This window comes from Salvelinus namaycush, chromosome 5, assembly GCF_016432855.1.
Source record: "Salvelinus namaycush isolate Seneca chromosome 5, SaNama_1.0, whole genome shotgun sequence".
Lineage (NCBI taxonomy): Eukaryota > Metazoa > Chordata > Actinopteri > Salmoniformes > Salmonidae > Salvelinus > Salvelinus namaycush.
Genome location: NC_052311.1, coordinates 23,790,136 through 23,812,077, shown reverse-complemented (window position 1 = coordinate 23,812,077; position 21,942 = coordinate 23,790,136). Strand labels below are relative to the sequence as shown.

The 21,942-nt window shown below is 43.0% G+C and overlaps 2 protein-coding genes across 2 annotated transcripts; one reads left to right on the top strand and one right to left on the bottom strand.

Moving 5' to 3' along the window:
• The first annotated feature begins 96 nt into the window (after positions 1–96).
• LOC120048082 (insulin-like growth factor-binding protein 7) lies at positions 97–9,754 on the top strand. The gene is made up of 5 exons (XM_038993776.1): positions 97–591; positions 4,263–4,390; positions 6,176–6,283; positions 7,357–7,483; positions 8,308–9,754. Exons 1-5 carry the CDS (start codon positions 129–131, stop codon positions 8,328–8,330), a joined length of 849 nt encoding a protein of 282 aa, XP_038849704.1. The 5' UTR covers positions 97–128; the 3' UTR covers positions 8,331–9,754.
• A 369-nt stretch (positions 9,755–10,123) lies between these two features.
• On the bottom strand, positions 10,124–20,149 carry LOC120048081 (DNA-directed RNA polymerase II subunit RPB2). The gene is made up of 24 exons (XM_038993774.1): positions 19,989–20,149; positions 19,512–19,584; positions 19,254–19,404; positions 19,034–19,146; positions 18,700–18,919; positions 16,840–16,998; positions 16,549–16,713; positions 16,229–16,425; positions 15,914–16,033; positions 15,556–15,742; positions 15,286–15,429; positions 14,951–15,090; positions 14,686–14,797; positions 14,186–14,539; positions 13,904–14,072; positions 13,688–13,784; positions 13,511–13,605; positions 13,097–13,347; positions 12,629–12,718; positions 12,160–12,267; positions 11,813–11,926; positions 11,545–11,705; positions 10,747–10,942; positions 10,124–10,479 (listed from the first exon to the last, which is right to left on the bottom strand). Exons 1-24 carry the CDS (start codon positions 20,005–20,007, stop codon positions 10,390–10,392), a joined length of 3,525 nt encoding a protein of 1,174 aa, XP_038849702.1. The 5' UTR covers positions 20,008–20,149; the 3' UTR covers positions 10,124–10,389.
• Positions 20,150–21,942: the final 1,793 nt, after the last annotated feature.

Genomic DNA, 21,942 nt, shown 5'->3' with positions numbered 1-21,942 from the left:
AATGGGGATTTAGACCAAAACTTTTATGGAGACATGGAAGTCAAAGGAGGGGATTTTGGGGGCGGGGTTGAGTTTCAACAAAATCGCTAATAAGAACTGTACGGTGCTTTACACTGTATGAGACAGCCATGGCAATACAGAACCACCACTATAAACTCAACATCAACATGTTGGTGCTTTTCGCCGTGGCGGTATCGTTGTCACTTGTGTCCGCATCTGCGGACCGTGTGCCGCGCACCTGTGGCACGTGTGAACCCATCCTGTGCGACCCTCTACCAAAGGAGGGCTGCAAGTCTGGCACAATTTTTGACTTCTGCGGTTGTTGTTCACTTTGCGCGTATGGAGCCGGGGAACCATGTGGGGGGCGCGGAGTCACAGCCAAGCGTTGCGCCTCTGGACTGGAGTGCGTAAAGAGCGAAAAGGACAAAAAGACAAAGCTCGGCGTTTGCGCCTGCAAAACCAACTACGAAGTGTGTGGCTCCGATGGGGTGACTTATAAAACTGGTTGCGACTTGAAAGTTGCCAGCCTGAAAGCGGTGAGCGAGGAGAAGCCTGAAATCAAGATTTTGAATAAAGGAAAATGCTCAACAGGTGAGAATGGGGGGAACGGCAGATAACGGTCCACTTATTATATAGAGCGCAGTAGTAGTTTAGTGGACATTGAATTCTGTATATTTTGGAAAAACTGTTTTGATTTGGTGTATCATGCTACAATAATTCTCATCCATCTCAAATACATTCTGACCTAATAGCCAATAGTTCACCAAGGGGCCTAGACATTACATTTTGGTGTTACATGTTGGTGTCACTTTCATCTTGACTAATCTTTCCCCTCGATCAGTAAGAGGTATTATGATTTTTTAAGTGTGATATGCTTGCTATAAGCTTTCTGGCATAATCAATAACCATTTACACAATGCAAATAATGTTAATGTATTGATCCCTACGGATGGTATCTCTCTATGACCTGTTGTCAATGTTTGCCTTGCATGAACTGATTCTAAATGGTCTTGATTAGACTACTGTCCAATGCACCATCAACTTACATTGTTATTGTACATCCCTGTCACAATACATTGATTTGTCTTGGGACCCATGCAGAGACATGAGTGTTCTCTAGTTACTGGATAGAAGAACTGACTGAGAACTATGGAAAATCTGTGGCACTATCCACTGGGTGTGGACAAGGTTTACATCATCCTCTATCTCTATAATCCTTCCAAAACAACCAGATCTAACTAATGCCAGCCACTGAACAAGCTGAAAGCCGTTGTCTCCACTCTGGGGTGGCACTCTATAGTACATATAGCCCTGAACAGACAGAGCCTCGCCTACAAACACACAGACAGGCCCTGTTGGTTTAAAGCAAAGCCAGCAGTGTCTAGTTCACTGAACCTTCACATGATTAATTATAACTGCATGCTGGCTCTGGATTAGGCAGGCGAAAGGGTTCAGGACGTGGAAAAAGAATGGAGGAAAAAACCTGGCTAGCTGGCAGATAAAGTCGTGCCACACGAAAGGCCCCAGACTCTTGCTAATTTGCCCATATACAACAGGGCGATGTCAGACCACCACTTAAGCTGCACCCTTTAGGCTCTCAGATAGGTCAAGGTGAATATAACGTTAGGTTCAAGTTCAAGGCCAACATTCCTCTCTCCACTCCAAGTTGTTATTGTTTTCTCAGGGTTCGTTGACTAGGCCTAGGGCTGTGGTTTCAGGGGAGGATTTTGTTGACCTTACTTAATTGGTGACAGTAAATTTCACCGGAATTCAAAACAACATGGGCCTCTAGCTACAGTTGAAGTTGGAGGTTTACATGCACTTAGGATGGAGTCATTAAAACTTGTTTTTCAAACACTCCACAAATTTCTTGTTAACAAACTATAGTTTCGGCAAGTCGGTTAGGACATCTACTTTGTGCATGACCCAAGTAATTTTTCCAACAATTGTTTACAGACAGATTATTTCACGTATAGTTCACTGTATCACAATTCCAGTGGGTCAGAAGTTTACATACACTAAGTTGACTGTTCCTTTAAACAGATTGGAAAATTCCCGAAAATGATGTCCTGGCTTTAGAAGCGTCTGATAGGATAATTGACATCATTTGAGTCAATTGGGGGTGTACCTGTGGATGTATTTCAAGGCCTACCTTCAAACTCAGTGCCTCTTTGCTTGACATCATGGGGAAATCAAAAGAAATCAACAAGTCTGGTTCATCCTTGGGAGCAATTTCCAAACGTATGGAGGTACCACGTTCATCTGTACAAACAATAGTACGCAAGAATAAACACCATTGGACCACGCAGCCGTCATACCGCTCAGGAAGGAGACGCGTTCTGTCTCCTAGAGAGGAAAGTACTTTGGTGCCGAAAGTGCAAATCAATCCCAGAACAACAGAAAAGGACCTTGTGAAGATGCTGGAGGAAACAGGTACAAAAGTATCTATATCCAAAGTAAAATGAGTCCTATATCGATATAACCTGAAAGGCCGCTCAGCAAGGAAGAAGACACTGCTCCAAAACCGCCATAAAAATGCCAGACTACGGTTTGCAACTGCACATGGGGACAAAGATCGTACTTTTTGGAGAAATGTCCTCTGGTCTGATGAAACAAAAATAGAACTGTTTGGCCATAATGACGATCGTTATGTTTGGAGGAAAAAGGGTGAGGCTTGCAACCCGAAGAACACCATCCCAACCATGAAGCACGGGGGTGGCAGCATCATGTTGGGGGGGGGTGCTTTGCTGCAGGAGGGACAGATGCACTTCACAAAATAGATGGCATCATGAGGAAGGGAAATTATGTGGATATATTGAAGCAACATCTCAAGACATCTGTCATGAAGTTAAAGCTTGGTCGCAAATGGGTCTTCCAAATGGACAATGACCCCAAGCATACTTCCAAAGTTGTGGCAAAATGGCTTAAGGACAACAAAGTCAAGGTATTGGAGTGTCCATCACAAAGCCCTGACCTCAAACCAAAAGAACATTTGTGGGCAGAACTGAAAAAGTGTGTGCGAGCAAGGAAACCTACAAACCTGACTCAGTTACTCCAGCTCTGTCAGGAGGAATGGGCCAAACTTCACCCAACTTATTGTGGGAAGCTTGTGGAAGGCTATCCGAAACGTTTGACCAAAGTTGAACATTTTAAATGCTACCAAATACTAATTGAGTATATGTAAACTTCTGACCCACTGGGAATGTGATGAAAGAAATAAAAGCTGAAATAAATCATTCTCTCTACTATTATTCTGACATTTCACATTCTTAAAATAAAGTGATGATCCTAACTGACCTAAAACAGGGAATTTTTCCTAGGATTAAAAGTCAGGAATTGTGAAAAACTGAGTTTAAATGTATTTGGTAAAGGTGTATGTAAACTCCTGACTTTAACTGTATATGAGTCAGCGCTTATTTATGATCCTAATTATCATATCATATCCATTCCTTGGGTTGGAGTATAGAGAATTTAAAAGACAACATACTCAATCTTCCATAGGTCTTCCAGCGGCCCTTCCTTTGCAACCCTTGCCATTCAAAGCCTATTCATCATAACTAAAATAACATTTCAGTAAAGCTACATTTCTGTCCACACTTGTGGATCGCATGTAAAGTATTATGTGCCAGAAGTGTGACGTGATGTAATTGCACAAATTATTTTCTTGGCCCATAGAAATGACAGATCATTCTGTTTGAGCTAAATAGATTACCAGCTTTGTTTTTCAGAATTAATAATAGAGTTTTAATTGGTGCAAGTCAGCATAAAGCCTGTCCCAATGTTTCAAAGGCAATTACAGTAATGTCCAGGTTCACATTGAGAAACCAAACATAGGTCATGTTCAACTAATTCTTACTGGCATGAGAAAATCGAGGGGAGAAGGTATGCTTAATATTTCACCAAATTCCTAACTAACAGAATGAACTCCAAACTCCTTGATGTGGTCCATGTTATATCAGCTTCACCACTTACTGTAAGATTCACATGAATTATTTTCTGAGCGGCTAAAAGGACTGGAGCCGCTATCTGTTCATTTATAACACGCACACTCATTTATACAACGCATCAATCAGAACACGAACATTGAATTTCTGCTCTGACATTTCCATCTTGTACCAGCTTGTCCCAGGGGATAACACCAGAGCTCTCTCTGATTCCGCCCAAGGTAAAAAATACATGTTACAGGTTGATTTGAAGGAGATATTAAATCCACTCAATTGTCTCACCTTTTTTTCTTTCTTTCTTCTTCTCCTCCTCTATAGCACCTGTCATTGTGACAGCCCCTGGTGAGGTCTACAATGTCACAGGCTCCCAGGTCTACCTGAGCTGCGAGGCCATTGGAATCCCCACCCCTGTGATCACCTGGAAGAAGGTACCAGAAGGTCCAACGGTGAGGTCACTAGGACATGTTCAATTCAAATTTGAATCAACACTTTTCTAGGTTATGGTACAAAAGAAAAGACAATCGCCCCATGCTTTGAGAAAACATTTCTATACGGGTATCAAAATCACTCCCATGTCTAGTTTAGTATGATGGTCCAAATAACTGTACATACGGTAGGTTGTTAATGTATTTTCCTATGTCTAGATATTCATACGTCCCCTTCAACTGATTGTTGATTTGGGCTCTATAGTTGAGGACACAATGGATGAAAGAGATATGACCATGGAGGATATGAAGCGCGCTATTGTTAACACCACACTGAAACAATAGCACAGGACATGAGGGGTTAGAGGGGAAATCTTCAGTTACGATTTTGACTTCAATTTACTTGAAAATCTATGGCAAGACCTAAAAATGGTTGTCTAGCAATGATCAATAACCAAGTTGACAAAGCTTGAAGAATTTTGAAAAGAATAACGGGCAAATGTTGCACAATCCAGTTGTGGAAAGCTCTTAGAGACTTACCCAGAAAGACTCACAGCTGTAATCGCTGCCAAAGGTGCTTCTACAAAGTTTTGACTCAGGGGTGTGTAAATGAGATATTTCTGTATTTCATTTTTAATAAATTTGCAAAAATTTCTAAAAACTTGTTTTCACTTTCTCATTATGGGGCATTCTGTGTAGAAGGGTGAGAAGGAAAAAAAATCCCCGGAGGGGCCCCCATTTGAGGGTGAGCATGGCAGATATGTTGTTGACTACCCTCACCACCTGGGGGTGGCCCGTCAGGAAGTCCAGGATCCAGTTGCAGAGGGAGGTGTTTAATCCCAGGGTCTTTAGCTTAGTGATTGGACGAGACTATGGTGTTGAACGCTGAGCTGTTAGAGTGAAGGTGATGACTATGCCCGGGTTAGGTCCTATCTACTGTAGAGGACTAGAGCCTGGAGACAGTAATGTCCGGGCCTCCTGAAGAACACTTTTCAGCTTGCCTCAAAATCCCCTCAGATAGGGAGGGAGAGGGAAAGAGGGAGGAAAAGAATGGGAAAGGGGAGACAGGGAGATAAAATTGAGGGGGAAGAGTGGGAGACGGAGACAGAACTGATGAGTGAGATAAGTGAGAGACGGAGAGAGAGAGAGAAGGAGAGAGAAAGGCAAAAAGATGTTAAAACATTTACATTTGACTAATTTAGCAGGTGCGCTCTTATCCAGAGTGCATACCTTTTCATACTGACCCCCCGTGGGAATCAAACCCACAACCACCCTGGCATTTCTCTCTGGAATTAAGTGACTTCTCTGGTGTGTGACCTTCAACGTCTTCTACACACCAAAACAGACCAAACTCACCTCCAGCTGGTTCTCACACTTCGTCTCTTTGAGGGGAGAGAGAGAGGAAAAACATGTCAGTGAGCTCGATACAATACAACTGAAGATGTATGGTTTGGATCCAACAGAACATGTCATGAGTTAATTACATCCATCTTTCCATACCAAGACTTTCTTGTGGTCCACTGATTTCCCAGATGAGCCTTTGCTTTCTTTGCTTATATCATGTGTTTTTATAGCTGTAGATGTCAGTGTCTGAGCTTAGGTCATATAAAGAGAATGTGATTTTAGATGACTTGAAATAACATTGGGCAATTTACTGAAACCTACTATAACATGATTAAGTTGGTTGCCTCGTGAGTGTAGTAGCTGAAGCGTCAAATGTTTTCAGCTTCACAGCTGCACGCACACTGTGTGCTTTTAATGAGTTGATTCGATTAGTTAGTTATGAAGTTAACGGTTGTTTCCCAGGTCACCAGCGGAAAACAGAGAATGGAGCTGCTTCCAGGAGACAGAGACAACCTAGCCATTCAGACCCGTGGAGGACCTGAGAAACATGAGGTCACCGGCTGGGTCCTGGTGAGTCCAACCAGCCCACACACACATAAACACACAGATACGCACACTACTTGAAATATTTTAGCTGTCATACAGACTTGTGGATCTTCCCCCACAGACACAAATCAGTCAAATACCTCAAAGACAACACACAGAGTTAATAAAGGGAAAATTAAAGCATATGGTGGAAGAGTTATGTATTAGATAGCTGACATTCCATTATTTATGCAATTTATTTATAATTATAAACTGGGTGGTTTGAGCCCTGAATGCTGATTGGCTTAAAGCTGTGGAATACCACGGGTATGAGAAGAAAAAAAATATACTGTTCAAATTATGTTGCTAATCAGTTTATAATAGCAATAAGGCACCTCGGGGGTTTGTGGTATATGGCTGATCTACCACGACTAAGGCGTGTATACAGGCACTCCGCGTTGCATCATGCTTAAGAACAGCCCTTAGCCGTAGTATATTGGCCATATACCACACCCCCTCATGCCGTATTGCTTAAATATTACCTGAAGCATATTCCAAAGTTATCCATCAACGCTCCTCATTGACTTGTTCTGTTCAGAGCCTCTACATGACAGAGAGTTTAATAGAAATGAAACTCCTTCTTCAATGTCTCAGAAAAGGAACAGAAAACATTGGTGGGCCCTGTTCAGTGGTTAGATTTATATCTATCTCTTCTTCCCTTACTTTTCACTCTCAGTATTCTGCTCCCCTGCTGTCAAACATCAAATTCTTTCAATTTCTTGATCTCATTTCAGGGTATTTATCTTCCACAATGATTTGTTGCCATGCTTTCTTAATTTGCCATCTTCCACTTTAGATGTTTGTACTTGTGAGAAGTAAACGTCTAAACGCCTACACAGGGGCAAGCCGGCACTGGACAGCAGTTATACAACTGCAAACAATCCTGAACACTTGAAATGGCGCCCGTGCTCTGTCGAAATGGGCCGAGTTTGGCTGGGAGGGAGAGTTTGAGGCTGTGTTTGTGTCCCCTTGCAGCTGCTTGTTTACTGCAGACCACATCATGTGTTCTGCTAAAAATCACATTAAGGTGTAATAACCACCGTCGCAATGCTTTTCAGATCTCGCCGCTCACCAAGGAAGAGGCGGGTTCGTACGAGTGTCACGCTGTCAACGCCAAGGGAGAAGCCTCAGCGGTGGGCACCATTCACGTGGTGGAGTCCATCGATGACATCCCTGTCAAGAAAGGTACTGAAGCACCCCTGTTCTATTGGACTCTTATTTCTACTTTGTTTCATGTTAAATCTAGACCCACACAACATGGCACCAAAGGGCATGTCTACCCTTTATACATTGATTTTGTCTCTTCAGGTTTGCACGATGCTGTGTCTGTACATGTGCGTCCTTGTACACGTACATTTTGTGTGTGTGTGTCTGTGCATGTATGCGTACATTCAGTGTGTGTGTGACTTCTAGCCCGTGGTGACCATCCCGTCCTGACATGTTTAGGAGTGCCTGCTTTGCTTTTGGCTTTTGGCTCGGCCCACATCACTTGGCTCTCGACAGGGCTAGATGGTTGCCTCGACAAGGCATCACGTGTCACTGGGGTTGACACGTGCACTTTATTGACCTGCCTTTAAAGCTTTGCTCCATGGGAAAGAACCTGGATGTTTGAGTGAAAACGCCATCACAATAACAAGGTTAGCTCTACCTTTAGGTGATCTCCCATCCCTGGTGGTCTGTGATGATGGATACTATTAAAAACAACAAGGCATGTTCTCCATCGTGCAAGATCCTATCTAAGCACTTCTCCTTCATTACCGGTGATCTAAAAAGGAAGCAGGGCTAGATAGGTGACACAATCTGATGAAAACCAATCCAAGTATTTAAGTCTTCCCCAATTACATATATTTTTTTGCACCTTGGGTCTGAGAAAGTGCTTTTAACAATTAAATTAAGTATTATTATGTATTATAAACAGGACCAGTTAAGGACCCTTACCCTAGACATTCACTTACCTCTTTAATAAATTAACTTATCTGTCATCGTGTTCTTGTCTGTGTCTCTTCCAGTGAACAAGGATGATGAGCTGTAAGGCATCTCAGCACAGCAGGGACTCCTGGCAGGAGTCACAAGAGGAGGGAGCAGCCCCAAGCCCCCCCACCCCCAACTATCCCACCGCTGACACAAGTAGACCTGTACACTGACTGAGAAAGAGGACCAACACTCACTATTAGCATCAATCATATTTATACTTGATTTGTTATTTGATAACAAGTCATAGTTTTCGTAGTTATACTCAGTATACTGTGTATGCACAAGCATCAACGTTGCATCTCACAACATTGAAAGTTACCATCGTAGACATCCACAACACACATCTAGGCCTCACACACATTTTTCTTGTCAGTGGAATCACACACACAAGTCATTCTTTAAAATGTGCAAGTTACTGCCAAAATAATTTAAACACTTGAGTAAATGAGGGATACAAAGTATATTGAAAGCAAGTATTATTCCTGGCTTAATTAAGCATTTATAACATCCCATCATGCTTAGGGTCATGTATAAAAATGCTGGGCATTCCATTATTTTGGCTACCATGGCTATGCCCCCATAGGATGACAATGCCTGCATCCACAGGGCACGAGTGGTCACAATGGTTTGATGAGCCTGAAAACCATATGCATGGCTGAGACAGTATGCCTGAGACAGTGTTTTCCACCACCATCAGCAAAACACCAAATGATGGAATTTCTCATGGAAGAATGGTGTCACATCACTCCAAAAGAGTTACAGACACTTGTATAAGCGATGCCAATGTGCATTGAAGCTGTTCTGGCTCGTGGTGGCCCAACGCCCTATTAAGACACTTTATGTTGGGGTTTCCTTTATTTTGGCAGTTTCCTGTATGTGCGCACACACAATATAATTGCACATATGCATGCTCAATCAAACTCAGCAGTGTTTCACATCTGCCTTACTCTTCCACCATCTCTTTTTTTGATGTAGTTTTCTATGTTTTTGTGAATTTATTTACTCTAAAGAATTTTACACTGGGTGCCTCAAAAATATTACATTTCAAGGCAATCATGGTTGGCCAAGGCAGAAACATACTGACATGCAGGCTAAAAATAACTAAAATCACAACTTGGAAAAACAAATGAATATGAATAAATCATTACATTCAAGACTCAATTTTTTATTTATAATGTACAGTTTTTCTTTGACCTCCTGAAAAGTACACAAATCATTCTTTCCCTAGACATGGTAATTGATAAGCCATAAAGCCATGCCTTTGCAAAAGCCATTGTGTGGAGTGAACGATCTGGAATGACAGGCAGGCTAACCAGACAAGGCTTTCTCTAGCATTCATATAACCCCAGGGATCATATACCACGGGTTTAGCTAACAAACCACACAGCGGCGGATGTCTGGGGATGTACTGTAGGGTATACTGAGCAAACGACAAGTTTGAAATGATGTAGAAAAAAAGGAGGATTTATGTTGGAATGTAGAGATCCACTTTCGGTGCTATTGCTAAAAGTCTGCGACTCCAATGAAGGGGCCAGTGGACATTGCTTTTACCAAAATGTTGCTAGTTTTTCAGCTTAAGTATGTATTTGATGTATTCACTTTGGTGTATGGTTTACTATCACTTATGTTACTACCATGGGACACTTGCTGCACATTACTAATAAATACAAAATGGAAAAAGTTGTCGCTATTTCGATATTATATGATCAAGACTTCTGCACAGAACAGTGTAACACTATGAAATAAATATATATATACACACACACACACAGTATATATCTGAGTTTTTCAAATCCACATAAAGCTAGCTAGCTCAATACAAACACTGAATGAAGAAAGTGTGACAACAAATTAAAAACCAACCTTTATTTTTTCTAGTTTGACAAAAACAACCGAGACGATGTTCCTTCCGTTATAAAACAGTGGTATCACGCCCAAAATAATTTTGCGAGACAAATCGTGGGGACCTGACCATTAGCGTCAAAACAAGTTGACTGTTGCGTTTAGTTTTCGTCTCCTGAGGCTCCATCTCTCCCACTGAAGAGATAAGCGATGTCCTCGACATTCCTACAACACAATTCAATTCCTGTTGACTCGACAGGGGTTTGGTAGTGCTCCTAACTGGTCATCATGCGAGGGGCGATACTCATGGACATGAGCTCCTGGAAGAGCAGCTTGCAGGCGTATGGCATTCTGACCAGAGAGATCTGACAAGAAAGTGTGGAAACGGTTACATTGTACAAACATCTTATTCGATAAATCTTCAACAAAACTAAGGCTATAGAGGCAATACTTTTTTATAGTCCTGTTGGAACACTAAAATCTATTTCACTATACAGTATTGTAGTTAGAATTTGGAATTGACATTCTGGTTACAGTAATAAAGGTATAATGGACATAAACAACATGTGAATAGGCCGGCCTAAGTAATAAACAGGAATAACTGGGAGACTGGTGGTGGTGTTGTTCCGTACCTGTGTTTTGTTGCGACAGCCCCTGCACTCGTAGGTGTGTGTGCGGGTGTTGGCGATGGCCATGAGGCCACAGAGGTTGCAGACGTGGACCTGGTAGGGGTCAGACGCCTCAAACAGCCTCTCACGCAGGAACTGAGCCGCGCCGTGGGCTATCTGACAATCACGCTCCATCTCCCCAAAACGAAGACCTCCATCACTGGGCGCAAAATGAGAGCATGGTTAGTTAAAGCAGCAATCTGCAGTTACTAAATCAAGTTTTGGACTTAATTTAGTAATGATTTATAGCCATTGATTCTTGTAGAATATAACTTAGAAATGAGCTTAGTTCAACTGTCGTACCCCATCAGAACCCAAAATATAACCTTGTTTTACTGCATTATTGTTGCCTCAAAATATGGTTAAAACTATAAATGTTGATATCATGGATGGTCAGTCCTTGCATCCATTGCTCGGTCTATGAATTTCAGTGGTTACATTTATCCAGGCCCATCCCTCAGCTTTTTACCAAAACAGAGGTGGGGTGCCTGCTTTGTTATTGTTTCAATTAAGGATTCTAGTTTTAACTGGGTGAGATCAGGGCCTGTATTCATAAAGCATCTGATCTAGAAGTGCTGATCTAGGATCAGGTCCCTCTCCCCCTGTGCATTTATTATCATCTAAAAAGACAGAACTGATCCTAGTTCTGCTCCTACTTTAAGTTGCTTAACGAATACAAGCCCAGGAATGCATGCCCAGTGCACTCAAATAGTGCCATAAAAGGGAAAAAGTCCTACGTTAAATAATTCTTAGTATTCTTACCGTGATCTGCCCTCCATGGGCTGTCTGTTGAGGATCTGGACAGGGCCTCGGGCCCGAGAGTGGATCTTGTCGTCCACCATGTGCTTTAGGCGTTGGTAGTATGTGGGACCGAGGAATATCTGAGAGGTAATCTTACGGCCGGTAAAACCGTTGTACAACACCTAGAAGTGAAAGACGAGGCCAGTTAATTGTACTCTATGGACAGACTAGTGTGAAATAGCTACTAAGGAAGGTAGATGTGAATGGTAAAGGAGGCTGATGTACTGACCTCGTTGCCCCTCAGGTGATATCCGTATTCAGACAGCAGGTTGGAGACCTTCTGCACGTTGACCGCATCGTTGAAAGGTGTGGCGTCACCAATCTCCCCTTTGTTGGCTGAAACCTACACGGTGAAAGAAGAGGGTGAAAACAAGAAAACTCCCATCCATACACTACACTTGATTTCCATCACAAAAAGTCTCTGACCTTTAACAAACAAAGTCACACTGACCTTTGTAATTTCTAAAAGACCCAATCTAGGTACCTTATTCGTTTACTGTCACATCCTTCAGAGGTCTCAACATAGGAGTAACACAAGTTAAAATGAAGTAGGGGGAGGAGTTATTAGACAGGTACCTTGCCCTGCAGGCACTCGATCAAATGGCCGACTGTCATACGAGAGGGGATGGCATGGGGGTTGATGATGATGTCTGGGGTAATTCCCTCGCAAGTGAAGGGCATGTCCTGTGGAAAGAAACGGAACAAAGGACATAGTTCACTTACAAAAACTTGTGTGAGGGTTCCAGTTTTCTAGACCAGTCTTTCTAAGGCATAACCCCTTGCAGGAATGTTGCACGTTCTACAGAGACTTCCATGTTCTCTCTAAATCAGTTTTATAGTATACTGGTACGTGGTTGACTTAGCATTTCCTGTGAAGAGACCTTTGGCTTTATTTATGTTTAGGCTCAGTCTAAACACAATGTCTCTAGGCCATTGACTAAACATCATGATAAACATTTCCTGGCTCAATGTCATACTGTGTAGTCTACTTAAGAGTGAGCAGTCCTGTAGACTATGCATGAGGAACATGTGTCTAATACGCTACCTCCTGTCTGTACTGAATACCACAAGTACCCTTCTGCCCGTGTCGACTGGCAAACTTGTCACCAATCTGGGGGATACGAACAGAGCGAACCTGCAAGAAGAAACAAATGGAGTTTGAGTTAAATCACGCCACAAGTTGGGCCATACGGCTCCATAACCTTATGGCCCAAGTTAGAGGGTGCAATATTCAACCAGTGGAGCTCATGTTCAATTTAGTCAATCTGTCAACAACCCAGATTTGGTATCTCGGGCTTGTTGCTTCTATGGAAGCAATCATGCTCGTAAAACTCAACTCAAACCTGCCCATACTACGGATGACCTTCCTGCCTACTCTAAACTTGACAAATAGGTAGAGCTGCCAACAGGGGATAATTTATTACTGTTTGTTTGTCATTTTTACAGCCTACTAATGCATTGTCAACTTGACACAATATGCCTACTGTGGGAAGCTAGAGGACTCAGGACGCACCCTGATCTTGCAGAACTTATAGCCCTCCTGGTTGAGGGTGACCATGACTTGGTCCACGATGCCCGTCTCGCTGGTGCGGAGGAAGGTGCTGCAGTCCCTCTTGGTGTAGCGCCGGTTGGTGCTGTCCAGCTCGTCGTCGATCTCTGGCAGGGTCACCGTCTTGCCGATGATCACGTCCTCGCCGGAGACGCGCACGCCGGGAGCTATCAAGCCGTCGTCGTCCAGCTTGTCGTAAATGGCGTGCCTCATACCTGGGAGAAGGCAGGGGCATTGGGTTGTTCACTGAGCAGTTCTGTTTGTATGAATGCCAATTTAAAATGGAAGCTGCCAATGGAACATTTTATGAGATGATGGAAATAGTAGGCTCTGCTTTTCTGTCCGACTCCTCTATATTTGTAGATGCCAAGAACTTACCCGAACATGTTTCGCGTGTGGGTTTTTCAAAGATTTCCTCCTGATCAAACCCTTTCTTTGACTCTTGTTCTTTATAGGAGCGGTAGAACACAGACCTGAAATAAACACCGTTAATTACACCACCGTCTTAAAAGTCATTTTTGCAGCAAATCTCTATCTTCAAATCACAGCGCAAACCTGAAGAATCCTCGGTCCACCGCAGAGCGGTTCATGATGACAGAGTCCTCCTGGTTGTAGCCAGTGTACGCCGCAATAGCCACAATAGAATTGATACCTAAACCAGGCACAAATGAGAGGATTTCAACGAGCCAGAACTAGAAAAATGGCAGAAATCTTTAGGTCAGAGTTCAGGAGTGTTTTTGGCTGCTAATTCTGCAGCGCTCCAGTTCTCACCTGCTGGGAGCTCTCTGAAACGCAGGTACTCCATAGAGCGAGTGGTGACTAAGGGTTTCTGGGGGTAGTAGAGCACATGGGCCAGGGTGTCCATCCGCACGTGGAAGTTGGTGATGTACACACCCATGGCTTGTTTACCCATAGCAGACTGGTACGTGTTTCTGGGAGACTACACAGGGGAAAAGATGGGGAGGAAATGGTATTAATAGGATTATAGTTAAAACAGAGGCATATAAATTACAAATCGTGTGATACTGTATACCAAGACTGATTTAGCTGTACCTGGTTGTGATCGGGGAAAGGGATGATAGAAGCACAGACTCCCAGGATCATGGAGGGGTGGATCTCACAGTGGCTGTATGTAGAACAGTAGGCCACGCCCTTCTCCTGGAGGTCGTCAGGGGTCATGGCCAGCATCACTGTCTCTTCCTCCAGGGTGTCGATGTACTCCACCACGCCGCTGGCCACCAGGTCCTGCCAACTGTAGTTGTTGTACTCCCTCTCCTTCAGCTGGTCGATGTGTCTCCTCTTCAGCAGCAGCTTCTGTTTCTCTACGATCAGCAGAGGACGACAGATCCTCCCGGCGTCTGTGTAGATGCGGATCTCCCTCTCTCGGATGTCTCTGATCATGGATACCTAGAAACAGGCGTAAGCACGGATCAGAACAACGTAGCACATCAGGATAAGGGATATTGTGTTTGTAGGTTAATTCAAATGAATATATAATAAATAATGAAAATGTTAGAAAAGCTGAAATTCCGGGAAATAATCATATCCCTTACCTCAGACACAATGATGTCCATCTGCCTCCTCAGTTTCCTCAGTGTGTTCATCAGCTGCTCTGGGTCCTTGTGTATTCCCACCCAGCAGCCATTCACAAAGATCTTTGTGGCACTGTTAGTGTTGAATTAATGAAGAAAAAAATCTGTTAAAATGCAGATAAGAGAGGTTGACAAACTATACAAATCACTCAGCATAAAAGACTGAGAACGCTTAGATATCTTCTGGACTGATAAAGAGCAGTGTGCTGCCATCTGCTGGACTAACTCTGCGATGGCTGCCGGTGAGATCTCCTCCAGGTTCTCCATGCTCCACTCCTCCAAGAACTCCAGGATGGGAGAGGGCTGGGAGCCCACAGAGATGTAAGCCATGAGGGCCAGGTTCTTCACTAGGCCTACAGCATGACCCTGGAGAGACCAGATAGACAGAGGGAGGCACAATGACAGGAACAAAGTAAGAAGGGACAATAGCATATCAATGACACGCCTTAATTGACTGAGAGCTTAATTCTTTGAGGGTAACCTCAACCTTAAAATATGGTATGATGCAACAATAGCCCTTGATATGAACACAGATGTAATTTGGGTTGGTTTTGAACATACCTCGGGGGTCTCGGCAGGGCACACCATGCCCCACAGCGTGTTGTGAAGCTGCCTGGGCTTGGCTAGCTTGCCGTCTCGACCGATGGGGGAGTTCACCCGTCGAAGATGGGAGAGAGTTGAGGCAAAGGTCAAGCGGTTCAACACCTAATGAGATAAAGAACACAAAAAGTTCTGGTTCGGAATGACAACAATCATCTTGTAGCAGCATAATGGCAAACTGAGCCTAAACTATATAGGAATGTGTACCAGATGTCTTGTGCACTGTGTTACCTGGGACACTCCAGCTCTGGCCTGATGGGCCTTCTTGACATCACCCCAGTTCCCCGTGGCAAGAGAGTACTTCAGGCCATCGGAGATGATGCGCGTCTTGATGGCCAACTCCAGGTTGAAGTCTTTCCCTCTGTCAATGAACTTCTGGGCGTAGATGCGGATCTCTTTCAGCAGGTTCTTGAACATTCTAAACGCGTCCAAAGAAATGAAAAAAAGCTTGATTAAAGTTACAGGCTTAGAATCCCATTGACTTCATAAATATTCACCAAATGCTCAGTTTGGATAGGAGAGCGGTTTGCACAAAGTAGTCCTGCATCTGTGAATCATAGCTTTATAGAGGTGTTCCTTCAGGCCTTACCCTCGGAACAGGAAAGCCAACAGAGGCCCAGCCAGGTCCAATCTTTTGTTGCCGTAGTGATCCCTGTCATCCAGCTCTCTTCTGCCCAGGGCAGCCAATAGCAGTCTGTGGACCATGTACCTACAAACAGCCCCAAATATTCAACACTGTGTTAGGCTAATACATCAAGCACAACAACAACATATTGGTCTTTATGCAATCAGTAACATCATGCTTTCATAACCATAGAATGACATATAGAATCTCCAACAGACACCTGGTGAATTATAGGATCTCTATGATTATTACATTAATATAACATAATAAAAAACACACCCTAAGAAATAGGCCTTTTTGGTCTCACAGAAGTCACTGACTCCGACGTGGGGGAGCACCTCCTTCTGCAGCACCTCCTTGGCGTACTTGATCCTCCTCTCTTTGGTGACACCGGGCTTGGCACCACGAGAGCCGATGAAGTTCAGGGCTACGTTCTGCTCCTGGATCACAAAGGCCTCATCCAGGGAGGGCTTGACCTGGTGGAGCACAGCACATCAGAGGTGTGGATGAATGGGTGGGCGATGAGAAAGAGGGGGGGGGGGGGGGGGGGGGGGGGCAGGAGTATGTTTCATGTGTCAGTTACAATGTAGAACTCTTACCATCTCCATCATCTCAGGGTCGTCAAAGTCGTAGATGATGTGCTCCAGGATGTCTCTGTCGGACACAAAGCCCAGGGCTCGGAACACTATGATGATGGGCACCTCCTGTCTGATGTAGGGCAGAGTGGACACGATCCTCTGACCAATGGCACTTTTCTTCACCCCCTGGTGGAAAAAGAAACAAAGAGTCAACATTTGGGTGCAGTAGCAGAAGAAAGAGAACCTAAAGGCAACTTTGCCAGAAAATTCAGACAGAGTATATTTTGGTGTTCAAGGTGGTTTGTTTCTCACCTGTCCTCCCCTGGCCATCATGCTGACCCAGATGGAGCTGGTGGGGCGCGAGGAGTTCTCCAGGCAGGAGCGGCACTCCCCTGTGTATGCGTACTTTGAGTCCTTCTTGGCAAAGACGTACACTGTGTTCGTGGCCATCTTTTCTTGGGCAATCAGGACCTGCACACCAAACACAACAGTTGTTATCAATAAAACATCCTCTTCAAGCAAAAGCGTGTGTTTCTCAGGTGCTTTGTGAAAAGTATTGAAGAAACAAGGGTACCCAAACAAACAAGGCCAGACATACAGTACCAGTCAAAAGTTTGGACACACCTTCTCATTCAAGGGTTTTTCTTTATTTTTACTATTTTCAACATTGTAGAATAATAGTGAAGACATCAAAACTATGAAATAACACATATGGAATCATGTAGTAACCAAAAAAAGTGTTAATCAAATCAAAATATGTTTTATATTTGAGATTCTTCAAATAGCCACCCTTTGCCTGGATGACAGCTTTGCACACTCTGGAATTTTGAAATGCATTTCAATTAACAGGTGTGCCTTGTTATAAGTTAATTTGTGGAATTTCTTTCCTTCTTAATGTATTTGAGACAATCAGTTGTGTTGTGACAAGGAAGGGGGGGATACAGAAGATAGCCTTATTTAACCAAGTCCACATTATGGCAAGAACAGCTCAAATAAGCAAAGAGAAACGACAGTCCATCATTAGTTTAAGACATGAAGGTCAGTCAATATGGAAAATCTGAAGAACTTTTAAAGTTTCTTCAAGTGCAGTCGCAAAAACCATCAAGCGTTATGATGAAACTGGCTCTCATGAGGACCGCCACAGGAAAGGAAGATCCAGAGTTACCTCTGCTGCAGAGGATAAGTTAATTACAGTTACCAGCCTCAGAAATTGCAGGCCAAATAAATGCTTCACTGAGTTCAAGTAACAGACACATCTCAACATAAACTGTTCAGAGACAGCGTGAATCAGGCCTTCCTTCATGGTCAGATTTCTGCAAAGAAACCACTACTAAAGGACACCAATAAGAAGAAGAAGAAGAAACTTGCTTGAGCCAAGAAACACGAGCAATGGACACTAGACCGATGGAAATCTGTCCTTTGGTCTGATGAGTCCAAATTTGCGCCAACCACCGTCTTGTCTTTGTGAGACGCAGGGCAGGTGAACAGATGATCGCCGCATGTGTGGTTTCCACCGTGAAGCATGGAGGAGGTGGTGTGATGGTGCTTTGTTGGTGACACTGTTGGTGATTTATTTAGAATTCAAGGCACACTTAACCAGCATGGCTACAATAGCCTTCTGCAGCGATACGCCATCCCATCTGGTTTGCGCTTAGTAGGACTATAATTTGTTTTTCAACAGAACAATGACCTAAAACACACCTCCAGGCTGTGTAAGGGTTATTTGACCAAGAAGGAGTGTGACGGAGTGCTGCATCAGATGACATGGCCTCCACAATCACCTGTCCTCAACCCAGTTGAGATGGTTTGGGATGAGTTGTACCGTAGAGTGAAGGAAAAGCAGCCAACAAGTGCTCACCATATTTGGGAACACCTTCAAGACTGTTGGAAAAGCATTCCAGGTGAAGCTGGTTGAGAGAATGCCAAGAGTGTGCAAAGGTGTCATCAAGGCAAAGGGTGACTACTTTGAAAAATCTCAAATATAAAATATACTACATGGTTACTACATGATTCCATATGTGTTATTTCATAGTTTTGATGTCTTCACTATTATTATACAATGTAGAAAATAGTAAAGGTAAAGAAAAACCCTTGAATTAGTAGGTGTGTCCAAACTTTTGACTGGAACTGTACATCCCACCCTCCACCCTCGTTCGCTCTTTCTTCTTCTACCTTCTCAGAGCCGTTGATGATGAAGTAGCCCCCGGGATCTAGCGGGCACTCGTTGAGCTCACAGAGATCACGGTCCGTCAGGCCGCTGAGCAGGCAGTAGGTGGAGCGCAGCATGATCGGGATCTTGCCGATGAAGGTCTTTTGGTGCTGGGTCTGCAGCTGGTCCTCGCCCTCCTTGATGATGGTCTTGGTGATGTCCACATACAGGGGAGCAGAGTACCTGTATAATACATATGTGAGCCTGGTTGGCACTGGCAGGAATAAAGGTTGTTGCCTATGACGTGCACGGGAAATATATTGTGATAAAATGATGGCTCCTAATGGGCCAACTTACGTGAGGTTCCGGAGTCTGGCTTCGTTGGGCATCATAGGGGAGGGTGCTCCATCTCTTTCCCAGTGAGTGGGTTTGGAAAGGTAGATCTGTTCAAACTTCAGCAGGTAGCGTGGCTGTAGAACAAAGCAACAGGCTCATTAGTAACAGACCATGAATGAGTGCCCTCAGAGAGAGGCCCTACATAGAGCAGCGTATCTGAAGGTTCCTGTCTGTCACTCACCGGGTCCTCCACCTCTCCAGAGGTGTGCTGGGCCTCAGCCTGCAGGTCAATGGGCGGAGCATCCTCCACAATCCTCTGCACGGACATCTGGATGAACTCGTCAAAGGAGTCCAGCTGCTGTCGCACCAGACCTTTCTCATCAAAGTAGGAACTATAGGGTGCATCAGAGAAGATAGTGTTATTTGAACATAAGCAAGCTGCATAGTGTATGCTACGTGATGATCAAAAGAGAGATAGGTAGGGAGCGCATCATTTTACCTGATAACAATCCAGCAAGCTTCCTGCCATAAATCGGGGGTGATTTCATCCTCATCCTCATCGTATTGGATATCTGCAAGAGATCACGGAAAATACATCAACAAAGTGAATGCAGACACAGTGATTTAATGTTAGCCTAGGCCCCGGATCTAGTTCATGGAGTTTTCTACAGAAGAACAACTGATAGACACAAAGAAAGGTATTTCAGCTCTGCAGATATCAAAGACAGCTTTGTTTTTGCACATAATGTCATTATGTGATGCTCATATAGATAGGCCTAGTTGAAAGTGTGCTATAGCTAGCTAACGTTAGGTGTTTAGTCTGGTGAAACCATATTTGGTATGTAACAAACGAGTCAACCTACATAGCGCTAGCAGGCATGCTAGCTATCTCTTCTTGTTGATGCTCCTGGCGCCATATATTAGCCTATATGCTAACTTAGCTAGCTGGCTACAATATGTAAAATAGCTGAAATACCTTCATCTTGGTCATACATGGTTACTGCTTATTCCCTCTCGTGTTCGCCGAAATAAGCAGAATCCGACGTTTAAATCATCAACAGTGTCAGATTCAATGTTGTCTAACGTTGCACACTTTGCTATCTAAATGAATACAAAAAGAAATATTGACGGTCAATCCTAAAACGTCATTTCCTGCAAAAACTGTTATTTTGCCGTGCAAGAAATTAGTCTTAACTAAATATTTGTACTATTCTGCTCTAATATTAACTATGATAATCATATTATTTTATCTAAAAAATTATATATGTTATTATTATTATCAGATGCCGAATCTTAATAGTTGTAAACGTAAATAAACAACATTTCCACTAACGTCAGTTCCGTCAGGATATACATGTATTTTTGTTCCAGCAACTCACATGTGTAATGGATTTATACTATAGTTTCACAGATTAGATATTTCGCCGGATGTAAAAATATGAAGCATCCGCTTGGCGTTTCCACTCATGCCAAATATGGTCGTGAGAGGAAGCCCTTAGCCCACTGGCCGGCAGAGGGAGAAGATGGAACGAGATCGATTTTAGCCGACACTCTGCAAATGTTTTCATCGATCAAACATTTAATCTCAATACAGTTTTCTGTTCCCCAAACTAGAATCTGTTATGAACAGAGTGGACAACGTTTTGTAGACTTTACCCTTTGCAAAAAAAAAATAATATCGCGTTTAGAAGGAGTGCAAAGACGTATTGAGTTACTGCGCACGTGCACCTCACAGAGTATGCGTTCCCAAACGAAAACATGCAGATGATGCTAGAACGCGCCAATAGAATCTCGCTAGCTCGTGCTTGGCTCTACCCACCTCCTTGCTTGCTCTGCCCACTATAACTATTTGTTCCCGTTGGAAAAGACAGGCTGTAGAAAAGACATGCTGTGGTATATCTTGGTTTAGTTATACCAATTTTTGATAGTTCAGTTAGGGGCGGTAATGTCTGCCAACCGCAGTTAAACTCCACCAAAGAAGAAGAAGAAGCAACAGCTCGTGTTATTCAAGGTTATATTATCATTGTATAATGTATGGTTCAATTTTATTAGTTTGTAAAGATGTATAAATTGTTGCCACCCCCATTACGGGAAACAGTTACATGTAAATGTTATCGACATCTATCAATTCCATGTCTATCTCTAAACCAAAGTACCAAATCGATCTCATCACCCCTACCAAGGCACTATATGTCTATGTTTGAAGTAAACATGTTCCATCATGAACTACCTTTTGTATTGGATGACCAGTGGTGGAAAAAGTACCCAATTGTCATAGTTGAGTAAAGATACCTGAATAGAAAATTACTCAAGTAAAAGTGAAAGTCACCCAGTAAAATACTACTTGAGTAAAAGTCTAAAAGGATTTGGTTTGAAATATACTTAAGTATCAAAAGTAAATGTAATTGATAAAATATACTTAAGTATCAAAAGTAAATGTAATTGATAAAATATACTTAAGTATCAAAAGTATACATCTTTTCAAATTCCTTATATAAAGCAAGCCAGGTGGCACCATTTTCTTGTTTTTTAAATTTACGTATAGCCAGGGGCATGCTCCAACATTCAGTATTTTATACAAACAAAGCATGTGTTTAGTGAGTCTGCCAGATCTGAGGCAGTAGTGATGTTCTCTTAATAAGTGTGTGAATTAGACAATTTTCCTGTCCTGCTAACCATTCAAAATGTAACGAGTACTTTTGGGTGTCAGGGAAAATGTATGGAGTAAAAAGTACATCATTTTCTTTAGGTATGTAGTGAAGTACAGATACCCCAAAAACTACTTAAGTTGTACTTTCAAGTATTTTTACTTAAGTACTTTACACCACTGTGGATGACACAAGAACGACCAGATTTTACAGCACTGCAAGAGAAGCAAGGGGTGAAATTCAAGATCTGGGTAAAAAATTTAAAATTCAAGGTAAATGCAC